This window comes from Ascaphus truei, chromosome 22 (assembly GCF_040206685.1).
Source record: "Ascaphus truei isolate aAscTru1 chromosome 22, aAscTru1.hap1, whole genome shotgun sequence".
Classification (NCBI taxonomy): domain Eukaryota; kingdom Metazoa; phylum Chordata; class Amphibia; order Anura; family Ascaphidae; genus Ascaphus; species Ascaphus truei.
Genome location: NC_134504.1, coordinates 9,452,768 through 9,478,759, shown reverse-complemented (window position 1 = coordinate 9,478,759; position 25,992 = coordinate 9,452,768). Strand labels below are relative to the sequence as shown.

General features: G+C 44.9%; 1 protein-coding gene across 1 annotated transcript in view; it reads left to right on the top strand.

The window, feature by feature from the left end:
• C22H17orf67 (chromosome 22 C17orf67 homolog) overlaps positions 1-24,681 on the top strand; it is a 27,418-nt gene extending 2,737 nt beyond the window's left edge. Inside the window, exons 3-4 of the mRNA XM_075579891.1 lie at positions 17,455-17,595; positions 22,730-24,681. Of these exons, the coding sequence (XP_075436006.1) occupies positions 17,455-17,571 (117 nt within the window). The 3' untranslated portion in view covers positions 17,572-17,595; positions 22,730-24,681. The remainder of the gene's footprint in view (positions 1-17,454; positions 17,596-22,729) is intronic.
• The last annotated feature ends 1,311 nt before the right edge of the window (positions 24,682-25,992 follow it).

Sequence of the window (25,992 nt, the reverse complement as noted above, 5' to 3'; positions counted from 1 at the left end):
ACACGCAACCTGCATACGTAGAAAGGAATGCTGTAAATATCCTTATATGTATGTCTTTATTTATATAGCGCCCACAATGTGCTCCCCCCTTTACAAGAGAGACAGCACAGGAAATTAGAATACAATAAGTGCAACAAACAAGATCTCACAATAGGAAATTAATCTAAGCGGTATGTTGGGAGATTTACAGAGACAGCAGGTGAGGAAATAAGTGCAGTTGATGGCAGTGCTTGGTCACAATGGTGGGTAGGAGCGACTGTGGGACAGCAGCCACGAGTCTGGGTTTGACTTGAAGGTGGGGAAGGAAGGTGCTTGGCCTATACTGAGTGTGAGGGAGTGCCACAGGTAAGGGGCAGTGAAGGGAAAAGATTTAAGGTGAGAGGGGCGGAGAAGAGACAGTTATGGGCAGAGCGCAGGAGACGAGCAGGCGCAGAGCGAGAGATCAGAGCTGATATGTAGGGAGGAGCAGATAAATGGAGAACCTTAAAGGCAAGGAGGAGAACTTTGTATCCTTGTCTCTCTTTAGCTATTCATTGCTCAGAAAGCAGAGGGTAATAAATGAGCCCATAAGACTAGAAAAGAAAATATAGGACCCTTTCTGTGTGAGATGGGTAGGCAGATTATTATTGGAGATAAGGAAAAAGCTGAGGTATTGAACAAGTTTTTTGCCTCTGTATTTACCAGGGAAGAATCAATTGCAATAGTAGTGCCGCAGGAGGAAGCCACAACCTCTATATTAACAAACAATTGGTTAACTGAGGAAGAAGTTCATAGGCGGCTTGATAAAATTAAAGTAAATAAGGCACCTGGCCCCGATGGCATACATCCAAGGGATCTTAAGGAGCTAAGTTCAGTAATTGCCAAGCCATTACATTTAATATTCAAGGACGCCATTTCCACAGGCTCAGTACCACAAGATTGGCGTAAAGCGGATGTGGCGCTTATATTTAAAAAGGGAGCTGGCTCACAACCGGGGAATTACAGACCTGTAAGCCTGACTTCAATAGTGGGGAAACTACTTTAATGCAGGATAATATTCAGGAATACCTAATGGAAAACAAAATTATTAGTAATAGTCAGCATGGATTTATGAAGGATAGGTCGAATTTGCTGCGGTCGCACTGCGGGGGGCGGAAAGGGTCGTTTCGGCGTGGCCATTGCAGCCGATCAGCCGCAGGGGACAGCTCTCACCGCTAAGGCAAGTGGTTAGAGGGATTAGTGTTAGTATTTGGGGATTAACTTTAGGGGTTTTAAGGTAAGGAGTTAAGATAAGGGGTTGTATTAGGGTTTTTTGGTAATGGGTTAAGGTTAGGGTTTTTTAGTGTACAGGGTTTAAGGGTAAGGGGTCCGATTACGGGTTAGGGTAAGAATTTAGGGTTAGGGATTTTAGGATAAGGGGTTAAGGTTAGGGGTTTTAGGATAAGGGGTTAGGGGTTTAGGGTAAGGGATTTTAGGATAAGGGGTTAAGATTAAGGGTTAAGGTAAGGGGTTAAGGGTTTTAGGGAAAGGGGTTAGGGGTTTTAGGGTAAGTACCCCTTGGGTCCTCCTCTTCTTGTAAAATCGCCTACAAAATCGAGAGGGTAGAGTATAACGTAGCTACTATGTCATGGGGCCAGTGTAGTGCTAGACCTCATTACGAAGTAGCTAGGTCACACTGCACCCAAAGGATTCATCCATCTCGAGTGACAGACCGAGTTAGACTAACTGTTTTCTGCACTGGGGCAAGCTGGGGTCATGTGACAGTGGCGGCCCGAATGCCGGAGGATTGACGCGGCGGGAGGGCAATCCGAAAGCATGGACGACCGCGGTAGACACTCTCCAGCGCCGTGGACCTTCGGTTTCTTCGGCAAGCGGCTTCGGAGACAGCAAGTCTCGCTACACGCGCGCACAGGTCTCCTACCTCCTCTCCATAAAACGCCCTACTTTCTGGGAGTAACGCCACGAGTTAAACAGAAGATCACGCAGCGCTATCCGGAAAATAACGTGCAGTCGACCCAAACGCTGAATAGCTCAATTACCGCTGTTATTTTTGCAACTCAATACTTTAGTGAATAAGGCGCTGACTTGGGGAGAATGAAGGCAGTTCCAGTTTTAGAAAACGTCACATTATTTGCCCCGTTTTATCAGAGCTTAGTGAATTTAGGCTTGCAAGTCGCCATCCCGGCTGCTCCGATTTTTATTTGATATCACTTTTATTGTACAGTGTTTGAACCAGGCGGGGCTCCGGAGCTTAAACACCCCCCCCACCCCCCCCCCCCTCCCACCCCCCCTGCTATTTTCTGCCACGGTTCCGCAGATACTTACAGTTTTTCGGCCTGGGATCTTGCCTCCCAAGGAAATGGTGGGATCTATATGAACTCCTAAACAGCTGAGGGGGTTTAAGGACATGAGATGGATCATTCATATTAGGAAGTTATATGTGAGTGACTGTATAGATCCTGACTTAACTGCTATAACATACAGCAGCACGCGTGGTGTACTGTATGTTGCTTAATATACGCATAGCAGAGTGTGATCATTTTTATTCATATTGCTCAGTTGTAATGAACAACATTTGTGTTTGCCATATGTTAAGTTTTGGCACGATTTGTGTGCCTCCTGCGTATTTGGCTGGTGTTAACAATTCACCTATCTTTATATTTGAGAATAACTGATATATTTGGGCATGTATTAGATTGAGCATATATGGACAAATTAGGTGTTATGCAAACATAATGGGCAACTGCTCTGATCTTATTAAGACAGGGAGCCATTAAGGCATATTGTGAATTATGTCTCTGCTATAGCGACATTTGAACCATTAAGAGTTCAAACGGGTAGCGGTTGTATAGGGGCAGGTCTTGGATTTATATACCTGATCCCTCTTTCCAAAATTCTTTTAAATGCCCAATAGAAGGGTTTTAAATGAATACAATTATCATACACGCTCACACAGTGAGTGCATTCTGTAGGGTTCTTTCTTCTCCTTCATTGCCTCCAACGGAAACACAATGGCCACCGAAGCGCGCAGGCCAATAAAAAGCTGTTGATCGCTGGCGCCATATTACAAAAACCAGGACGCGAGCCGCACAGAAAGCTAAGGATCTGGGGTCCCACGGGGCCCAACGAGCTGGGAATAGCACATTTCAGCTATAGGGGAGGGGGGGGGGGGTGAGGTTCAGACTGTAAAACAAAATACATTTTCAATTTGGGCAGGATTGCAACATTAAAGCTCATACGTATAGCAGCTGTTACACAGCGTGCTTATAAGTTCAATCAGCGCAGTAAAACTTTCGTTTGCCTTAAGCTTCATGTGAGCCGTTCCTTCAGTTTCCCACGTACTGGAAATATTTCCATCTGAACCTTGTGAGCCGTTGGCTGCCTTTTCCCTCTTCTGTACCCAAGTGTAGAATTCCTCTGGGATTTCCGTAGAGCCGGGGGCAGTCTGGCGGGAGAGCATATTGGTTTATTTCTCCGATATTTTACCAGGAAGAATACATTGAGAGTCCCCTCTCGTTTTCAGTATGTCCCAGGCACAAAACAAAGTGCCCAACCATTACTAGTCACAGTCACAGACTGTTTTACAGTAGGGAACAGCCTACGTCTTCAGGGGCTTCAAGCCCAAAGTCTTGAAGGCACTTTGGAAGCGGATTTGAGAGACTCGGGCAAATTGTCCCAGCAAAGGGGGGATCGGTATGAGAAGGAAGAGCGACCGGATTCTTTGTTGAACTTTGGGATTATAAGCAGGTTTCTGGAGGCAGATGAAGAGCAGAGAAAATGAGCACGAAAAACGCTCTCAATTCTTATATATGTGACCATTAATAATCAGGTGACATAGATATGTGGGGAAAGGATATCCCTAATTTGCCTGGTGCCGTTCGTGTGAGGAGGTTTCCAACTCCTCTGACAGAAATAGAACAAGTGACAGAACGCAACATGCCCAGCGAGTAATATGCGCAGCGCAATCCCAGGGAAGTGATTGGGTTAAACACAGATGGCGCTCACAACAGTGAATGACAACGTACTCACATTAGGCTGCGGCCGCGACGCGCGCTTGGCGCGCTCACTGTAATGTTGTGAAATGAGCATGGCCATGCTGACGCAGCACGCACGCGCAGGTACGCTCGGCAATGCTCAGCGCTTGGGGAGACACGGAAAAGTGATTTCCAAGCGCTCAGAAGGGTTACATGACCCGTCAACAACGAATCAGCACCAGTCAATGCACCCCCCCCCCACCCCCTCCCGATTCAGGTAATGACACTCCCCCCTCCCTCGCGTTCGCAAATTGCCGCGGGACAGGCTAGCGCTCCTGCTCAGAGAGTTGGTGACGTCACGGCTCGCGTTGCTGCACCGTAGGCCGCTGAGGATGAACGAGTCCTGCGTTTCAGCGTGGGACGTCCCTTCCGGTCGTGACGTCATCTTAACACTCGGGTCTCAGTCGCTTCCGTCTCCATAGGCACCAACCTCCAAACGGAGGCTCACTTGGGGAGTCTCCGCAGTCCCGTAAAGGCTGGTTTAAGAGACTGTGTATTTTAATGACATTACCAAGCAGCTGCTAAGGATTCACTTATTGTTTGAATCCTACCCACCTCCTGTGAGTAGGTCGTCATTCACTGTTCTGAGCACCAGCTGTGTTTAACACCCTCATTTCCCCGGTATTGTGGTACACGTATTATTCTGGAGGCGGATGTACCAGGAGATAAGTGCTGGGTACAGCAGGGGGTGAGAAGCCTGCTCAGATAATTGGGTATAATTGTCCAGAAGGTATTTGAAGGTAAAACCGGAAAGGTGTACGTTGCGCCTGGACTGGAGGGTAGCCTACCTACTGTAGTTCAGTTACCATATCGCAATGGTGGGTGTGGAAGACTAAATGGTATATTGAGTTGCAAAGAATGTCAAGTTTGCGGAGGTGAGTTTGGGGTGCTGTACCATTCACTATCTCTCCATAGTCAATAATTGGCATTAGCATCTGCTGTGCGATACGCTTTCTGACCAGCAGATTTAGGGCAGGATTTATTAATATGAAGTGTACCCGGTGTGGGATAGATTTTGGATGTCGGTTTGTCAATATGAAAACCAAGTGTCAAGCCACATACCCATGTAATTAAAGCTCAGAACGGAGCCAAGCACATGTCTACATATTAGCTATGTATAACCATTGACAAATAGGCGCAGAATTTATCTTGGTTTAAAGAGAAGTTGCAACCTAGCAGACAATTTAAAAAAAAATGTATTATTTATATAATCCGCTGCCTTAGAAATAATTTAATCACCCTTGAAATAAATTTGCTTCTTGTGTACAAACGAATAATTACATTTTTGGGGGAAGGGGGCCTGTGCAATCTTATTTGGGGATTCTTATCTCTGTCTTTTTTGACTGATGAAGGCAACAGCGGTGTGCGTACAAAGAGTCCTGTAGGCTCGCCCGCAGGGTCCAGGGGAGTAAGTCGAAAGCTCAGTTGGAATATACCACTTGACCTGCATGTAACCCATTGTACTATGCAAGTATTTTGGTGATTTGGCAGCATTTCCGACACTTCTCCTGATCGACGCCTGCACGGTGACGTCATCATTGCCCGACGGCACTCAGCGTGGTGCCGCGAGTTAGACATCAGACGCTGTCCCACGAGGCTGCTAGTGTAACAACTGCTACTCCTGATCCAACTGAGCTTTGGACTTACTCCCCTAGACCCCGCGGGCGAGCTTACAGGACTCTTTGTACGCACACCGTGACGGACGGGAGCACTGCAGGCTATCTGACCGCAGAACACTGAAGTGGACAAAGTCATCCATCCCTGCTGTCCCTGTGCGTTCCAGTGTCCACGAGTGGTAACAGCCATCATTCAATGCCCATTTTCCATTTATCTGATGTACGCAGAACCTTGAATCATTTATAATATAAAAATTGTATTTACATATTTCACGATGAGCGTTGTGCGCTGTTTTCTGTTTTGTTTAGTCTAGGTTGCATTGGGAATGGTGATGTTTAACACCCTGAAAAAGATTATTATTCTAATTTATTAATGAGAAGCCAACATATTCCAGAGCGCAGTACAATAGATGACACCGGAAAACAATAAATAATTAAAGAAGCAGTGAGTGAGTGCTGGTCCTCACCCCTCCACTTTTTTTTTTTTAACATGGGTGGGGAGCAGGGGGTCTCTGGAGCTGAACCGCATTAATTGCAGTTCCGGGGACCCCCTGTTTCCATAGATACTTACCGGTGAAGGTGCCGACGGCAGCATCCACTCCAGAGGAAAAACAAATGACGTTGAAATCTCCCACATTACGAGGGCCAATAGGAAGCTACAGCCATCAGTCGTGGTTTCCTATTGGCCTGCACGGCGCAGGGATTTAAATAGGAGGAAGTAACTAGTGGCACCTTTCCCGGTATGTATCAAGGGATCTTGGGAGTCCCCAGAGCTGAAATGAACGCGGTTGGACTTTGGGGACCCCTGGGACCAGGTGAGGAACGGTGCTTTAAACATGCAGAAAATAGTCCTGAAACATAAGAGATCCAGCGACCCAACAGAGTGCTGACTTGGGGGATCTTTACCCAAACATGGGCTTATAGAATAAAAGTTCTTGAAGTCTCTGAAGATATGGGGGCGTATGCACTAAGATTTCATTTCAAACAGTTTTGTGCGTCAGGTTACAGGTTTCTGCAGGGCTGAAGAAGGGGCTTAGTGAGTAGGGGCATTGTCTGCTGACCCGAGACAAGTCCCTTTATCTCCCTGTGCCTCGGGGAGGCGTGCATTGGGGCCACATTGCTTTTCGTCTTAACTGAATGTTTGGGACCCTAACTGGCGGATCCCTCGGAGTATCACATATTATGTGGCCCCTTCCTATTATAGTTCCTGTAGGTATACACTCTACACGGGAAGCTTATATTGACTGATTATAGAGCTATTGTCTCTTGTTTCACTTATGTTGTGCGCTATAATTTTGTAAAGACCTGGAGACTCTGGCAGCTCTCCAAAAAGGAGGAACCATATCCGCAGGGAGTCAAAATCGCGCCACTAGGCAAGGGACTCCACGTATCGTTGCCACCATTAATCCTTGCATCTTTTTGGGGAAACTCAGTCCCTCTTTAACTTGGCAGGAAACTCTGTCACACTTGACTTGTTGGGAAACTCTGTCCCTCTTGATTTGTCGGGAAACGCGGCCCCGTCTTGACTGGGTGGGAAATGCTGTCCCTCTTGACTTCAGCAAATATTTTTCTGGTAGCGAAGGGTTGGGCTCACCACGATTTTCCTGCACAGAGGCTCTCAGCACTAAGTGCACTTTGTCTTGTTCAACCGTCACTTATGTCCCATGTACACTCACAATTTTCTCAAAGACATCATTTTGACTCTGTAGTAGGCCAGTATCGTTGGGCGCTGACAGCCGCCATTTTGAATGTTCTATTCAGGACTGATGCAATTTTCTGTAAAACAAACTCTTCACCCTAAAAGTTCCAAAATGGGCATATTGGAAGCTCAAAATAGTTGCGTTGACCTACGAATCCGCAGCAGAATGTCCAGTGAAAGTTTTGTTGTGCTATGTGGTGCCGTTCCTGAGATTTTGATGCTTCGGACATACAAACAAACAAACAGACAGAATCCAACTTAGAATTATAGTATATACATACATACACATACATACATACATACATACACACACATACCTTACCCTACTGGTAGTTTAAGTGTGGCTCATTTAGTCCATTTTTGCATAGTGTTTTTATCACACCTGTATGTGGGATATTAAATATAAGTGGCGCATTTTCTTGGGAAATAAAATGTATACGTTTCCATCAATCACTCATACATTTTCTTCTTTTTTTTATTATTATTTTTTATATTGTAGAACACCAGCTGAAATCCATCTCCATCTTAAATTACCAGTGTGAATTCCTCCGACAGCTGGCCCATAAACGAGCCTTATGTGGCAGGCTGTTCCCAGCCTTGGGGGGGGGGTGGGGGGGTGGGGAGAGAAAAGGAAGTGGTTGATAATGGATAGGAAACCTTGGCGAACCGGGGCTATCTGCATTAATTAGGCTGCATGGAAACCTCATCTTTTAGGGTGTTAGCCAAGTGTAGTCACTAAGTGCTCCTGTATATCAACACGCAGCTTATTCTGCATCCAGCTGCCTCAAATTCAATAAGGTTGTTATTATTTATTAAGGATTTCCTCTGTATGTTTCCTGGGGGCTGCCAAGACCTTTTCATTTAACTGACCCACCTTCATTCTACCCCTACCCTTCTTGCCCCCTTCCTTCACCCTCTCCCTTTGCTATTTCCAATGTATCACCTCTTTGTCACAGTCTTTATCTCCATGCACCATGTACAAAACGGAAGATTGTAGTTGCGATCACATCTGTATGAGACGTTTCAGTTGATCCATTTCTGAAGTCCCCTTATGATATGCATTAGATGTCAAGTGGGATTCTGGTGGAGCTGGCATTGTCTAGTGGATGTCACCACCAGTTTAATGGTTTCCACAGGAGATCGTGTTCACAGCCATATGGAAGCGGTGATCAGAACGGAAGAGGAGAAGTTCCTCTTCTGTTTGCTTCACTGGAGGTCAGGAGCCGTGACCAAGTGATCCATGCTTAGTGCTCACATCGCACATAGTGAAGCACAATTAAAAGATAATTTTACTAAAAGATTAAAGGTTCTGCGTACATCAATATAATGAAAATCAAGCAGTGGGTTAATGGGGTTACCACACGGAAGAAATGATCACAGCTCTCCACCGGAACGGACGCGCGGCACTTCATACCAGCAGACCACATCCAAGGCAGCAGCTTCCGTGAGACCTTCAGTCAGGGTAACCAGATGTTGGGGACCGGTGAAGAGTCCCCTGTAAAAGTCCCGTTATGAGGCTCAGAAGCCTCCGTCAGTCCTACAGCAATGCAGCTCCAACAGCACGCCGCTCAGACCCGTGGTGCGCCTTCTGATGACGTCACGACACTCTCCTCACATGGATCAGGGGAGAGAGCGCATCGGCGAACAACACACAGGGCAGGCAGGGTAGCAATAGTAAACACCCGTACCGACAGGCAGTGAGGCAGGGGACCGGGCGGCACAAGCCAAGAATATACTTGACAAATTGTGCTTCACTATGTGCATTGTGCGCCCTGTCTTTTTGTTTTTTCTATAGCCCTAGGGGTGTCGAGCCACCCCTCAAGAAAGGCTGCAGGCGTCACATTAGTGTTATTTCCCACAAGGTCAATTTATTGTTTATTTAAACTTTCACACTGCACTGTTTCTATATACACGGTTTAATCATGTTTTAGCTGCGCACTTTCACCCTTTTGTCCACTTAGTGCTCACATGGTTGCAGTGCGGAAAACCCATGGTCTGTGGCGCCACAAATCTTGCAGGACTGAAAGTTTTCTTGGGGTAGAATAATAACATGTTTCGAATCCAAAAAGGTAGGGGGAAGATGATGGCCAATACTTACTAAGCCGTCTTCTGTCAAAAGACACCTTGAAGTCCATTGACTGGAATTGGCTGTAAGGTGTCTTCCAGCGGCGGAAGGTGTCCTATGGCAGAAGAATGCTTAGTGAATATATAATAGAGCAGGAGGATTCAGACACACTTGCAGCCAATGATCACGGAGTCAAGAAGATACCATAATCGCCGGACCGGGACTCCGTCATCGCCGGACCGGGACTCTGTCATCGCCGGACAGACACTCCGTCATCACGGGACGGGGACTCCATCATCGCCGGACCGGGACTCTGTCATCACCGGACAGGCACTCCGTCATCATGGGACGGGGACTCTGTCATCACAGGATTGGTACTCGGTCATCACGGGACAGGCACTCGGTCATCAGGGGACTCCGTCATCACGGGACGGGGACTCCGTCATCACAGGACGGCGACTCTGTCATCACTGTTTATGTTGGTGGGTGAAAGGATTCTGCCACATCCAATACAGACCAGCACCATAGCCCTCACAGACGTAAGAACAAGTTCCCTATCGGTATAATTGCTGCTGGGTAAATACAGTAAAACCTGACACCTTTTAAAGGGGCATTCAACCTACTCCATGTATTTTAAAATGTGTTTAATGAAAAGAAGATGAACATCTAAGCAATGAAAACTTGTCTATAGGTCCTGATTGTCCTGGCAGAGACACCCCACAGGGACCTTTCTGCCACTCTCGACCCCAGGAATGCAGTATGATTGGTTGCAATGTCCCTGGGGGGCGTCTCTGTTGAGGGTTTCACCGAATGGAGAAGGCAGCGTTTACCAGGACCACCAGGATAAAGAAGTTGACGTACAACGAGTAAGTTGAACTGCCCCATTAAGGGGTAACTGATGTTACAGGAGAATAGGAAGCTTTCTGTACCGCTATGTCCCTTTGTCAGGTTGTGTTACTATTTTAAGAGAAACGATTTCAGTCTAGGGACAGTGGTGCTTTAACTCTGTCCCCAAGGGCCACCAACAGGCCAGGTATTAAGGATATCCCTGCTTCATCACAGATGGCTCAATCAGTGGCTAAGTAATTTTGACTGAACCACCTGTGCTGAAGCAGGGATATCCTTAAAACCTGGCCTGTTGGTGGCTCTTGAGGACAGAGTTTGAACATCCCTGATCTAGGGAAACACGGTACCAGCCTCTACTTCTTGGAGTAGTACAACATTGTTCCTTAGGAAAATAACAAAGGTAGGGTACACCTTGTACTTTTATTGGCCAACACTTGTCCAATAAAGGTTTAAAAATGTCTACCCTACGTAACTTTTCTTCGACCGCTTTTCTTCTAATGGTTACACCACCAGGGTTAGAAAAAGATGTCTGTCACCTTTCTAGAGCAAACAAAGGCTATTTATGCGGCGTATACCTTCCAATATACTACAGACCTATGCATGTTTACAACCTCATCTACTAGGCAATCATAATAACCTTATGGCCTAGCTGTATGTCCCAGGCAAATGTCCCTTTTGTAAGGGCGTCATCGTGCTGACCACTCCAACAGAACGGCCAGCCCAATCCAAACAGAACCCCCACCCCATCCACTTCCTGTATCTGGGTACGTGGCGCGTCACATGATTGATCCAGGAACGATCACATGACGCGGAAGTGTTGGAGTTCACTGGTTAATAGGTAGTCGTCATGTCTTTGTCAAGTCTCCTTGATCCTACAGATGGTGGTCAGGTGGTCAGAACACCAGCACTCACTTCCCCACTGGTTGGTCCAAGTGTCCTTCCGACCTATGGCATTACCGTGCGGATATTGATGTTATTCTGTTTGCTAGGGCTGCTGTTGTCTTTTACTCCCATTGAACTGCGCTGCTGACTTTGGTGCACTATAAAGACAGGCTAATGCTACTACAGCTCAACCCCGTTATAACGCGATCCGCTACAACGCAAATCCGCTTATAACGCGATGTGATTCTTTGGACCCCAAGCACAGGGGGTTGAGCTGTACTTATTATACTAATATATGAAGGGGATCTAACATGCCTTTGCACGTAGAATTTCACATTATTAGTCACTAGGTGTCACTGCTGGTTAAGAAGCAAATTGACTTCTGAACTTGTGAGCAATTTCCTCGCTGAATTCAAACACCCATTTTAAATACATTTTAAATACATGAAATCAGGGCTGCTGGTATGGCCTACTTAAAATCCCTTCTATTAATATTATCAATTGATATAGTATATTCAGTTTTTTTTCTTCCAAAACGGTTCACTCCTTGTAGTCATCTTCATGTTACACACGACATCTTCAAGGAACGATCATGTTAGAATGAATTGTAAAAAAAGAATTGTGAATGGGGCGGGGCTATTAACTGGGAGAACATGATAAGTGCTGCTGCTACCTTTCTGTATTATAAAGATGTATTTACCAACCTCACACGCATTCCCAAAGGGTTGAAAAAGCTGTCTGTGAATAGGTTTACTGGCTCTGCACTTCTTTAACCCAGGCTGTGCTGAAAAGCAGTGTAATACGGCAGTCATAAGCTTATAAGGGTCCCATGTTAAAATGGGCAAGAAGCAAAACAAAAGTGACACTTGCATGTCATTACCCAGAATCCCTGGCTGCAGTGGATGCTAAGAGATAATGGGGAAAAGGCAGGGCTGCAGACCTGTCCGACATGCAAATGTGCTGAGAAGTGGTATTTATTATTTGCTATTTATTATAATGTAGAAACAAACAAATCTCTCTTTGCCTTTGAGTTCTGCCAACTTTTTTACCTATGGCGGCAGGGGGCCAGTGGTGGAGGGCTCACATCACCGCCGTCACGATGACACCGGTGTCATGCAGAGGCGTTGGCGTGACACCGTGTCATGCAGAGGCGTGACCCCGGAGGGCTAAGCTCTCCCTGGATCACGTTGCCGCTTTGCCACGAGGTTGATGTAGGCGAGAGCTGCAATTACCGCCCGGCTCCGCACTGCGAAGCTGCAACTTGATACAATGTGACTTTTGGACGGGAGTAATGCCGGTAATCTCTTCCCGGAGCAGTAGCTGGGGTCGCCTCCAGCTGTCTTTGGGGAAGCAGGGCTGCCGCTTCTGTCAGCCTAATTGTCATCAGCGTTGCGTGAGTCAGCGGTGCTTATAAAGGCAGCGTACGTGGGAAATTAGATCCCAACCAGTTGATGAGTAGGTTTTAACAAGATAATTACAAATGTGAGATCCTGAATCTGTGAGTCAACCACCAACTTTTCCAAATGAACTCGCAGGAGTTTGTACACACCAGGGGCGGCCAATGCCAGTCCTCAAGGGCCACCAACAGGTCAGGGTTTCAGGATATCTCTGCTTCAGCACAGGTGATACACATTCAGCCACAGTGATACACATACAATACACATACAGCCAAACTGATAAACACAACACACTGATACACATTCAATACAGACTGATACACATTCAATACAGACTGATACACATTCAATACACACTGATTCACATACAATGCACACTGATACACATGCAATACACACTGATACACACAGATACACATGCAATACACACTGATACACACAGATACACACTGATACACATGCAATACACACTGATACACATTCAATACAGACTGATACACATTCAATACAGACTGATACACATTCAATACAGACTGATACACATTCAATACAGACTGATACACATTCAATACAGACTGATACACATTCAATACGCACTGATACACATACAATACGCACTGATACACATACAATACGCACTGATACACACACAATACGCACTGATACACATACAATACGCACTGATACACATACAATACGCACTGATACACCTACAATACGCACTGATACACCTACAATACGCACTGATACACCTACAATACGCACTGATACACATTCATTACGCACTGATACACATACAATACGCACTGATACACATACAATACGCACTGATACACATACAATACGCACTGATACACCTACAATGCGCACTGATACACATACAATACGCACTGATACACATACAATACGCACTGATACACATACAATACGCACTGATACACATACAATACGCACTGATACACATACAATACGCACTGATACACCTACAATACGCACTGATACACATACAATACGCACTGATACAAATACAATACGCACTGATACACATACAATACGAACTGATACACATACAATGCGCACTGATACACCTACAATACGCACTGATACACATACAATACGCACTGATACACATACAATGCGCACTGATACACCTACAATACGCACTGATACACCTACAATACGCACTGATACACATACAATACGCACTGATACACATACAATACGCACTGATACACATACAATACGCACTGATACACATACAATACGCACTGATACACATACAATACGCACTGATACACATACAATACGCACTGATACACATTCAATACAGACTGATACACATACAATACGCACTGATACACATACAATACAGACTGATACACATACAATACGCACTGATACACATACAATACAGACTGATACACATTCAATACAGACTGATACACATTCAATACAGACTAATACACATTCACTGCACACTGATACACATACAATGCACACTGATACACATACAATACGCACTGATACACATACAATACAGACTGATACACATACAATACGCACTGATACACATACAATACTGACTGATACACATTCAATACAGACTGATACACATTCAATACAGACTGATACACATTCAATGCACACTGATACACATACAATGCACACTGATACACATACAATACGCACTGATACACATACAATGCGCACTGATACACATACAATACGCACTGATACACATACAATACGCACTGATACACATACAATACGCACTGATACACATACAATGCGCACTGATACACATACAATGCACACTGATACACATACAATGCGCACTGATACATCTACAATACGCACTGATACACCTACAATACGCACTGATACACATACAATGCGCACTGATACACATACAATACGCACTGATACACATACAATGTACACTGATACACCTACAATACGTACTGATACACATTCAATACGCACTGATACACATACAATACGCACTGATACACATACAATACGCACTGATACACATACAATACGCACTGATACACATACAATACGCACTGATACACATACAATACGCACTGATACACATACAATACGCACTGATACACATACAATACGCACTGATACACATACAATACGCACTGATACACATACAATGCGCACTGATACACATACAATGCGCACTGATATACATACAATGCGCACTGATACACATACAATACGCACTGATACACATACAATGCGCACTGATACACATACAATATGCACTGATACACATACAATACGCACTGATACACATACAATACGCACTGATACACATTCAATACAGACTGATACACATACAATACGCACTGATACACATACAATACGCACTGATACACATACAATACGCACTGATACACATACAATGCGCACTGATACACATACAATACGCACTGATACACATACAATACGCACTGATACACATTCAATACAGACTGATACACATACAATACGCACTGATACACATACAATACGCACTGATACACATACAATACGCACTGATACACATACAATACGCACTGATACACATACAATACGCACTGATACACATACAATACGCACTGATACACCTACAATACGCACTGATACACATACAATGCGCACTGATACACCTACAATACGCACTGATACACCTACAATACGCACTGATACACATACAATACGCACTGATACACATACAATACGCACTGATACACATACAATACGCACTGATACACATACAATACGCACTGATACACATACAATACGCACTGATACACATACAATACGCACTGATACACATACAATACGCACTGATACACATACAATGCGCACTGATACACATACAATACGCACTGATACACATACAATACGCACTGATACACATACAATACGCACTGATACACCTACAATGCGCACTGATACACCTACAATACGCACTGATACACATACAATACAGACTGATACACATTCAATGCACACTGATACACATACAATACACACTGATACACATACAATGCACACTGATACACATACAATACGCACTGATACACATTCAATACATATAAAAGAAGGGCGCAAGAAAAACCAAAATCAATGTGACTATAATAACTTTATATTCAATTGTTAACACAAGGTAGTTTACAGCACATTCCCACATCCCCCCTTCCTAAGATGTAAGTATATACCCCAGTGCTTGGTAATATCCCTTCACAACTGGTTGGTAGGCTGTGAATTCTGTCCACGCTGATATCACCTGGGCTGGCATCGGAGCTCGAGCTGCGCGCCCGCTACTGAGTGAGGGAAGGGGGAAGGTGGGGATTCCTGCCGCGTTTTAAAGGAGCAATTCATGCGATTTAACAAATGATAATTTGTATTATTATTTTTACAGGGGATTGAAGCAGGGGGTCTCCGGACCTGAACCCCATTCATTACAGCTCAGGGGACCCCCTGCTTCCGGAGATACCGACCTCTCCGTAGGAGGTGCTGGTAGCGTCTTCTCTCAGCTAGCAGGGTTCACGTAATGGCGGAGTTTCAAAGCTCCCGCGACCTGCCGGCCAATAGGAAGCCGTGAGGTCATCAGGTCCGGCTTCCTATTGGTCCACGTGGCGCGGGAGCTTTAAACTTTGCCGAGATACCGGCACCCCCCTTTGGAGATAAGTATCTCTGGAAGCAGGGGGTCCCCTGAGCTGAAATGAATGGGGGTTCAGCTCCAGAGACCCCCTGCTCCAATCCAATGTAAAAATAAAAATCCAAATTTTTTTTTTTTTAAATCGCATGAATTGCTCCTTTAAAACGATTTTTTTCCCCCAATGGGAACACGCTACGTCTATTACTGATTAACTCATTATTGTCCTTCAATTGCTGTTGGCAATAAATTAACATAGTTACTGCTCAAGGGCATGAAAATGCACTTTGGCAGTAGCAGAAGAGTCCAAATAAAGACCTTTATCTCAATAGAGATGTAATAGGTCACCAGGGGAACAATTCAAAAACGTATCCTCCCTTGTTTTACAACGGCAGCAAGTCAACTCCCTCATTATTATTTCTAACCCACCTTGGCTACCGAACTCTATTACGGGCATGCGTTCCCTTCACTCCGAGGTGGGACAAACCCTTTACAACGCTAGCCTTTTTCTTATATCAGCTTGCCCACAAGTGGCCCATCCTCAAAACATGGGTTCACCATTGTGCTCCGGACCATGGGTTTGTATTGTGAAGCTACAAGCAAGTTGCAAACTATATACAATCTTGGCGGATGTATGAAGCCAAAAGCGGGTGCAATGCGGGGCCAAAAAAAACGGCAATAATAATAATTTATTTGCTTTATTTATGTGGCGTTTTCTCCCGATGGGACTCAAAGCGTTTCACAGTTACACAAAGGGAAAAAGAAGGAAACATTTAAGGTTATAAAAGATACTAAAGACAAGGAAAGATGCAGTACAGGGTGGGACGGTACTGTCGCTATTAAATGCCGGACAGGTTGTGGGTCATTAATTAAAAGGCCTGGGTGAGCAGGTGGGTCTTGAGCCTGTTATTATAGATTCCCAGTGAGGGTGACCCTCGCACTGTACGAGGCAGACTGTCTCAGAGAGAGGGAGCAGCGCGGCTAACAGCTGGGGCGCCAACGTAAGTCACGGAGATTCTGGGAACGGTCCTTCACCTGCAGATGGCAGTGAGGGAATAGGGAATGCAGGGAACTAGAAGCTCTCTCGTGTAGCTGGGACCCTGATCATGTAGTGTACGTCATGCAAGATATGTATCCAACAACAACAAAAAGCCCATTAAAATCAATATGATGTCTTTCTTTGATACATCTGGAGCTATTGTTTGGCCCCAGAATTGCACCGCTGTTACCTTGATCCATATTCCCCAATGAAGCAAACCATGTGTGTGTTTCCCACAGGAGTACATGCTCTACTTACAGCGACTGGAGCAGAGATCAGAGGAACAGTTCCTGGAACACTGGTTGAACCCACACTGCCAGCCCCACTGCAATCGCAACATCGTCCACCCTGTTTAAGTCTGACCGCTCCCGTGACTACAGGTATTAAGGGTGGAAGCATCTCTCCGGTGTACAACGGGTGTTGTAGGTCCCACAGGGGGGGAAATTGGCTTAAAAAAAAGTAGTAGTCATCAGTAGTCATCAGCTCTTGTGTGTGTGTATATATATATATATATATATATATATATATATATATATATATTGGGGTGAAAGAACTGCTTCTAGCATCATAAAATATTCATCTATCTGTCTGTCTGTCTATCAATATATCTGTTTTATTTACTTCTGTTGTATCTATCTATAAATCTATGTATCTATCTATCAATCAATCAATCGCATCTATCTATCTATCTATCTATCTATCTATCTATCTATCTATCTATCTATCTATCTATCTATCTATCTATCTATCTATCTATCTATCTATCTGTGCACCTATCTATCTATCTATCTATCTATCTATCTATCTATCTATCTATCTATCTATCTATCTATCTATCTATCTATCTATCTATCTATCTGTGCATCTATCTATCTATCTATCTATCTATCTATCTATCTATCTATCTATCTATCTATCTATCTATCTATCTATCTATCTATCTATCTATCTATCTGTGCACCTATCTATCTGTGCACCTATCTATCTATCTGTGCACCTATCTATCTATCTGTGCACCTATCTATCTATCTATCTGTGCACCTATCTATCTGTGCACCTATCTATCTATCTGTGCATCTCTCTCTCTCTCTCTCTCTCTCTCTCTCTCTCTCTCTCTCTCTCTCTCTCTCTCTCTCTCTCTCTCTCTCTCTCTCTCTCTCTCTCTCTCTCTTATCTATCTCTCTTTATCTATCTATCTATCTAATTTATCCATCCAAAGTATCTACCAACTGTATTCATTATTTATCTACCTGCCATGACTTTTCCTCCTTTTCATGTGTTGTGGTGATTTCATAATTATACAATGACAGAATGTGGTTATACCCCCATAACTAGTCAACTCCCCAAAAACATGAATACCCCTCTCTTTATTCATTTTGCCCCACCCCTGCTTTGTGTCTAACACCCCTGCCCCCTCTCGCTTTCGTTTCCTGTATCTGACATGTCAGAATTCCATGAGCGCCTTCAATCTATTAGAACTCTGTATTCTGTTTGCCACCCTTCCCAGAAGCTATCCATCTACGCAATTCATACCGTATTTGTCCTATTCACGTTAAAAACAAATATGCATTCAAAGCATCAGCGCAGGACTTGGTATCATTATACCACTCGGCGCTTCGCTTTATAATTCTCTCTCTGAATTGCCTGCTCCGATTTTAGCAAAAGGCCCACGGTGTGTGAAAAAGATATTGCTCCTTTGGTGAAAAAGAGCAATGATATCATTAATCTGGCAGTAAAATCATTAAAAGGTCTGCTGTGCGGTTGGTGAAATGCCACTCACGACAAGTTAATTAAATACTGCTGTGTTTCCACTGGCTTTCCCTTGCCTTATGCTACTTACATACAGTATTTACAGCAGCCTAATAAAACTCATAGCTGCAATTTGGGGGGGGGGGGGCGGGGGGGAAGGGTCGCTTTGCCCATAAAGTGATGGTTCTGGAATAAGGCCTCCTCTGTGCATAGCATATGCCACACGCAGGTCCCTCAGCCTGTCCCAGACAGCTGGACATGACGTAGGTGCAAAGGACTGTGGGTAGGAGCTTGCAAATGAACCTATAAAATGTTCAAGGTGGCAGGACCAAAGAAGCAGGATTTGCCTGCCGGACTCTACATCATCACAAGGGTTTGATCCAGCCTGTGTGTTCAAACTAATTCCACTGCATTCAAGTTAACTAGAGCGGCATTCTTCACCGCACTTTAAATATATCGGTGTGTTTTAATATATGCCGCGCTTGATTACCTTTAATGAAAACGAATGACCCAAGCTGACGGTTGATCCCTTCTCCTGTGATCGATCAGCGAATATCCTGCTTTCTGGGTTCATGTAATGGCCCCTGCTGAATCAATCCACCAGTCAGTGTAACACAGCAGCTACAATGTAACCTTGTATTACTAAGTGATACGGTGTCTATTGTTACAGTTTGCAGATCAGCCACAGTCTCCTGCTGGGAGCACTGCAACTCTTTCCTATTTGTGATCATTTGTTGGCAAAGATCTTGCACTGCTGGGGAGGTGGATCACAACCTCCTACAGCAACCCAAGGATGCTCAGTATATTGAAACTCATTAAAAATGAAGTTGAATTGATTTTTTTAAATGCAGTAAGTATTATCTAATACTGATTTATAATAAACAAACACATAGCATTTTAAATGAAATGCGGCTTTTTAGCGTATTTCTGTCGGAAAGGGGTAACTTAGAAAAGCCGGATAGGATTCCCAGGGTGATGGCATGGAATCCAGATAGAAATACTGGGTAAACGCGTGACAACGATATAAGCAGCAAACAAAAAATAGGGCGAACAAAAGCCGAAAGGACCACTTTGGAAAGAAGACTGCGTATAAGGGCCAGGAGACCACGACACAAACTTCAGCTGACGCGATTGAACACACATACCTAGGCTTGGAAGGTTTCCATGATCCAGGTTTAACTTATGAAACGTTCTGCAATGACTTCATAAGCCTGCCAGCCGAATAATGTGCCGACAGGTGTTTGCTGAAGAAGTAGCTTAGTGGCACTGCCTTTGAATCGGGTGACCGTGGTTCAAATGCTACCGTTAGCCTCTTGTGACCTTGGTCAAGACATTTTGACCCAGGCACCAACAATTAGCTTGTGAGCGCTACAGAGCAGGGGCAGCGCTGTGTACACACAGCTGTGTGCTACTGTGTATAGAAAGATCTGCTTTCTTACAGGGATGCTGTGGTTGTAACATATCCCAGCGTCACATTGCAAAGCCAGCATAACCAGCCTCACACTGGTGAGAGACCCAAAAGGTTGAAACAGTAGCTATCTGTGGATAGGGTTACTGGCTCTGCACTTCTTTAACCCAGGCTACGCTGAAAAGATGTGTGATGCGGCAGGCATAAGCTTATAGGGGTCCGCGTTAAAATGGGCATGAATAAAAAGGTGTCACTGTGTCCTCATTTGCATGTCATTACCCAGAATCCCTGGCTGCAGTGGAAGCAGTGTATGCTAAGAGATAATGGGGAAGGGCAGGGGTGCAGACCGGTCGAAGACGTGGGAACATGGGATTTTTATTTGTTATAGAGATGCACAAAGTTTTTGTGCGCTAAATCGAGGTTGCTGACTGGGACAATTCCACAGAGAAGCGCGACGCAAACGTTTGGGGCAAATACGCGTGAAATTTCGCCCCCATCGCATTTTCCTTTACTCTCACTTTTGAAATTGAATCGAACTTGTAAAAAAAAATATACATATATATATTTTTTAAGTTGCGCCGATGCGGTTCTGCCGCTTAGAAAGGGTACATTTTTAACAATTTGGGCCATTCCGGTAGAACTTTAGGTCGACAAAAGTTGAATTTAATTTGTTACCGATTTTTCGGTGAAAACTGGGGTGGAACAAATCTCGCGAGGTTCTCCCCGTCTCTACTTTCTCAGCATCTTTCAAAAAGTGCCACATGGTATAGGACAGTGGTGGCCAACACCATTCCTCAAGGGCCACCAACAGGTCAGGTTTTAAGGATATCCCTGCTTCAGCACAGGTGGCTCAATCAGTGGCTCAGTCGAAGACTGCTTAATCAGTCCCTGCTTCAGCACACGTCTGTGCTGAATCAGGGACTGATTGAGCCACCTGTGCTGAAGCAGGGACTGATTGAGCCACCTGTGCTGAAGCAGGGACAGATTGAGCAACCTGTGCTGAAGCAGGGACTGATTGAGCCACCTGTGCTGAAGCTGGGACTGGTTCAGCCACCTGTGCTAAAGCTGGGACTGGTTCAGCCACCTGTGTTGACTGAACCGACCTGTGCTGAAGCAGTGATATCCCTAATACCTGGCCCGTTAGTGGGCCTTGAGGACCGGAGTTGCCCACCCCTGGTATAGGAGCCCTCACGATGCAGCCCTCAGTATTAATTTTAATGTTTTCGCAATGAAATATTGGGTTGGCGTTCCTTTCACACTAAGGCGCAGGTCTCCCGAGCTCTGTTATTGACTAACAAGACGTTATATTTAGTTAACGCTTGATTATGTACTGAAGGTGCCTTTAAAGCTCTCGCTCTCAGCCGCGACGGGCCTCTGCGTTAAGTATAACGGGCGTTAGTGCTAATGATATACGAAATAGATGTTTTCCGTTCTAGTTAACGCTGGGGCTTACCGATGTGATGGTTAGGTATGACCTACAGGTGGCGATAGCTCCATCCAGACCCTGAAACATGGGCTTTGGACGAGAGGCGAGAGACACTTGTGCAGAGATACTGTACATGGGAGGTATGCTACTTGAATTCATTTAAATATACTTTGCATATCCATATTAGCATACAGTATATCCCAGATATCTCAGGTGTGCTCCTTGTTGTGCACAGGTGTCTCTACATGTTGTCTAATGGTGTGTTTGGGGAGGAATATGTAGCACTAGGAACTCTAGTTAAATGCCCTCCCCTCTCTCTCTCTCTCCCCCTCTCCATCCTCCCTCTCTCTCTCCGCCCCCCACTCTCCCTCTCTGCTCCCCCTCTCTCTCTGCCCCCCCTCTCTCTCTCTGCCCTTTCTCTCTCTCTCTCTGCCCCCTCTCTCTCTGCCCCCTCTCCCCTTTTCCCTCCTCTCTCCCCGCTCTCTCTCTCTGCCACTCTCTCTTTCTGCCCCCTCTCTCTCTGCCTATTTCTCTCTGCCACTCTCTGCCTCTTTCTCTCTGCCTCTTTCTCTCTGCCACTCTCTATCCCCCCCCTCTCTCTCTGTCCCCCACTCTCTCTCTGCCACTCTCCCTCCCTCCCACTCTCTCTCTGCCACTCTCTCTCTCTGCCACTCTCCCTCCCTCCCACTCTCTCTCTCTCTGCCCCTCTCTCTCTCCCCCTCTCTCTCCCCCCTCTCTTTCTGTCGCCTCTCTCTCTCTCTGCCTCTCTCTCTCTGCCACTCTCTCTCTGCCACTCTCCCTCCATCCCACTTTCTCTCTGCCACTCTCTCTGTCACTCTCTCTCCCACTCTCTGCCTCTCTCTGTTCCTCTTGCAGAGAGAGGAACCTACAGTACGGTACAATTTCATGCTCCAATTTCTCTCTTTTTCAGATCTCGTTATGGACCTAAAAGAAGACGGCACACGTAACTAACTACCTGTTACAGGGAAACGCTCTGTTTATGTATATACATGTTTACCCATAAGGGGGCTCGCTTCTTATCTGATAAGAGCGTCCGCTACCACGGAGAGGCTTTCTAAGTACTCTATGTTTGTCCACATTGCAGACAATGCATTCATGTGACAGGCTTTCTAACACCATGCTACTTCTGGTGACCTTACTTCCTACTAAGCTACTGTACTTAAGTAGACAAATAAGTGAAACAACCAGTTTAAGAGATACTGTATTTCTGAGGTGGCACTAGACACCTTACAGTTATCCATTCACTTGAATTGGCCATGAGTTACCTTAAGGCTTACACCTGCTTAGTACAGTAAATATGGGCCCCAGTGGAACACAGCAAGAGTTAACACCATTCACAGGTGGCACACTCCATACCGCCTGTTTTAGTGGGATGATCGCAGAGTAAGCAACTCTTCGGAAGACTTCAAGCAGCAGTTCCTCCCCCCCCCGGAGGATGGAAACCAGTGGGTTCCTGGTGCTGAAATGGGTTATTCTCAGCTCTAGGAACTTCACCGGTTCTTTAAATACTTACCGGTAAAAGTAGCTCCAGTACTGCCTGGGTTTCAAATCACCCGCATGACTAAGAGCAACAGGAAGCCACAACAGACGCCATTTTGTTTCAACTGGAGAGGACTGCAAGGTGACACTCTCACCAGTAAGTATCTCAGGAAACTCTGGGTTCTCCTGGAGGTGAACATGGTGTCTTTCAGCTCTGGGGACCTCCATGGTTCCCATATTGGTAAAAGGGGTGGTTCAAGTCTGGGGAATTACTGCTTTAAGTTTCTAAATCAAGGTGATAGAAAGATGCATCTTCTTTGAAACGCCCCAATGTTCAGAGTATAATCTAGAGTCTCCATATAATTCTATTTGGCAATCTGTTATCACAGCCCTGGGGCATTCTCTGTTTATTTCACCGAAGCTCAGCTCTTGCAGGGAAAAAAAATCTAATTCTTGGTTGTATTTGTGATTAACGCAGGGGTTTGCAGCTCCAGTTCTCAAGACCCCCTCCCCACATCAGGTTTTAAGGATATCCCAGCTTCAGCACAGGTGGCTCAATCAGCCCCAGCTTCAGCACAGGCGTCTCAATCAGTCCCTGCTTCAGTACAGGCGGCTCAATCAGTCCCTGCTTCAGCACAGGTGGCTCAATCAGCCCCAGCTTCAGCACAGGCGGCTCAATCAGCCCCTGCTTCAGCACAGGTGGCTCAATCAGTCCCTGCTTCAGCACCGGTGGCTCAATCAGAGGTACAGTTAAAAACTGAGCCTCTGATTGAGCCACCTGTGCTGACGCAAGCACTGATTGAGCCACCTGTGCTGAAGCAGGGACTGATTGAGCCACCTTTGCTGAAGAAGGGATATGCTTAAATCCTGGCCTGTTGGGGGGTCCTTGAGGATTGAATCCGGGGTTAACGTCTTCACTTCCACAAGTATCATTAGACGTGTTAATGTCAGATAGGATTTTTACCTATTTTATACTGAACACCAGTTAGTGTACTATCAGGGCTAACAAATAAGAACATTGTTGATCTAAGAGAAAAAGCCAAAATAATATGAAAAAAAGGAGCATTTTAGAAGATATCGTTTTTTTTCCTATCACTTTGGAACAAGTGCAATAAAGATCAATGTTTTTTTATTGTAAATTGCCAAGTGAAAAGAACAAAATAAGCAAAAGCTGTTTTTTTTTTTTTGCAATGGCATTTTTATAACTCCTTTCCAACCTAAATATACGCACTCTGTCCTTTAACCTATAATATATCATGGTTTTTTATGCATGAAATAATTCTAGCACTTAGACATTAGCGCTTACTATTTTTCTTACAAGCTTTTTATAGCATATTTACATTGTGTTTTTCTGCCCATGTATAAAAAGCTACAATAAAATGAGTGAGAATGATAATATGTTGTGTGGATTTATTGATGATGTTTTTATTTGCAATGCCATTATACAGGAATCCGTCGATATACGGAACAGCTACATTCGGGAAAAGTTGTCTGTAAAGTGAAATTCCGTATATCGGTCCCTATTTTTCCATTGACTTTTATTATATAAACCGGAGATGCGTTCCTACGTGGAAAAGGACATAATAAAAGTCCGATTTAGAATGCAGCAAACCTTTTTTTTAAGCACATATTTAATGGAACATTGATAAGTTTTTGATACAATATTCACAATAATGGTTATAATAAGTCACAAAGTGAAAAATACTGTACTTACCAGAAACTGGTGATTGCCGTGTGAGGTGGTGGTGCAGGGAGATTTGGTGGGATGGGGGTTAATGGGAGGGACACCCTCCCCGAAAAAATGTATAATTTAGAGATTCAAAATTCCGTTAAAGTGAATTTAGCATTCTGTATATCGAATTTCTTCCTTCATTTATAAATTCCGTATACTGTACCGAGCTGCCGTATATTGAGGGATGCCCGTACTAATAAAATCTATATGATTATGGTCGTAGTGGAATAGACAGAGAGGGTCATGTTTACAAAGCGGTGCTCTTCCAGAAGACACTTTTGGGGGCTGGAAGGCGTCTCATGGCCCTTTTACTTGAATGGGCTTTTTTGTACCGGGTGTGTGAAGCAGGGGGTCTCCTGTGCTCAACCGCATTGAGACTCTTATTAGCCCGCGGGATGCAGGGTTTCACACACCTGGTGATAGCTTTCCTGGTGTTTGTTTTGGGAACCAGAGGGTCCACGGAGCTGAAATTAATGCTGTTAATGCTTCTTTTTTTTAATATTTCATTTTTATTTTGCCCCCCCCCCCCCCCCCTATGTTTGAAACAAGGGGGTCTCCAGAGCTGAACCCCATTAATTTCAGGCCTGGGGATCCCCTGCTTCCAGAGATACTTACTTCCGCAGGGGGTGCCATTAGCAGCTCCGGCTGAGATTGTGTGGGGCTATCAAAATGGTGGATTTAAAGCTCCCAGATCAAGCGGGCCAATGGGAAGCCGCAACGTTATCAGCTTTCTTCTGACCCGCGCGAGCGAGAGCTTTAAACGTGCGGAGCTGCTATCGGCACTACCTTGGGAGGTAAGTGTCTCGGGGAGCAGGGGTTCCCCCGGAACTGAAATTAATGGGGTTCAGCCCCAGAGACTCCCCGATTCAAACCTAGTGGGGGAAAAGTATCTTCAAGCAGAAGACTGCTTGGAAAATATTCACACAGGTCCTTACATTGATATGCTCTGCATAATATGCCAG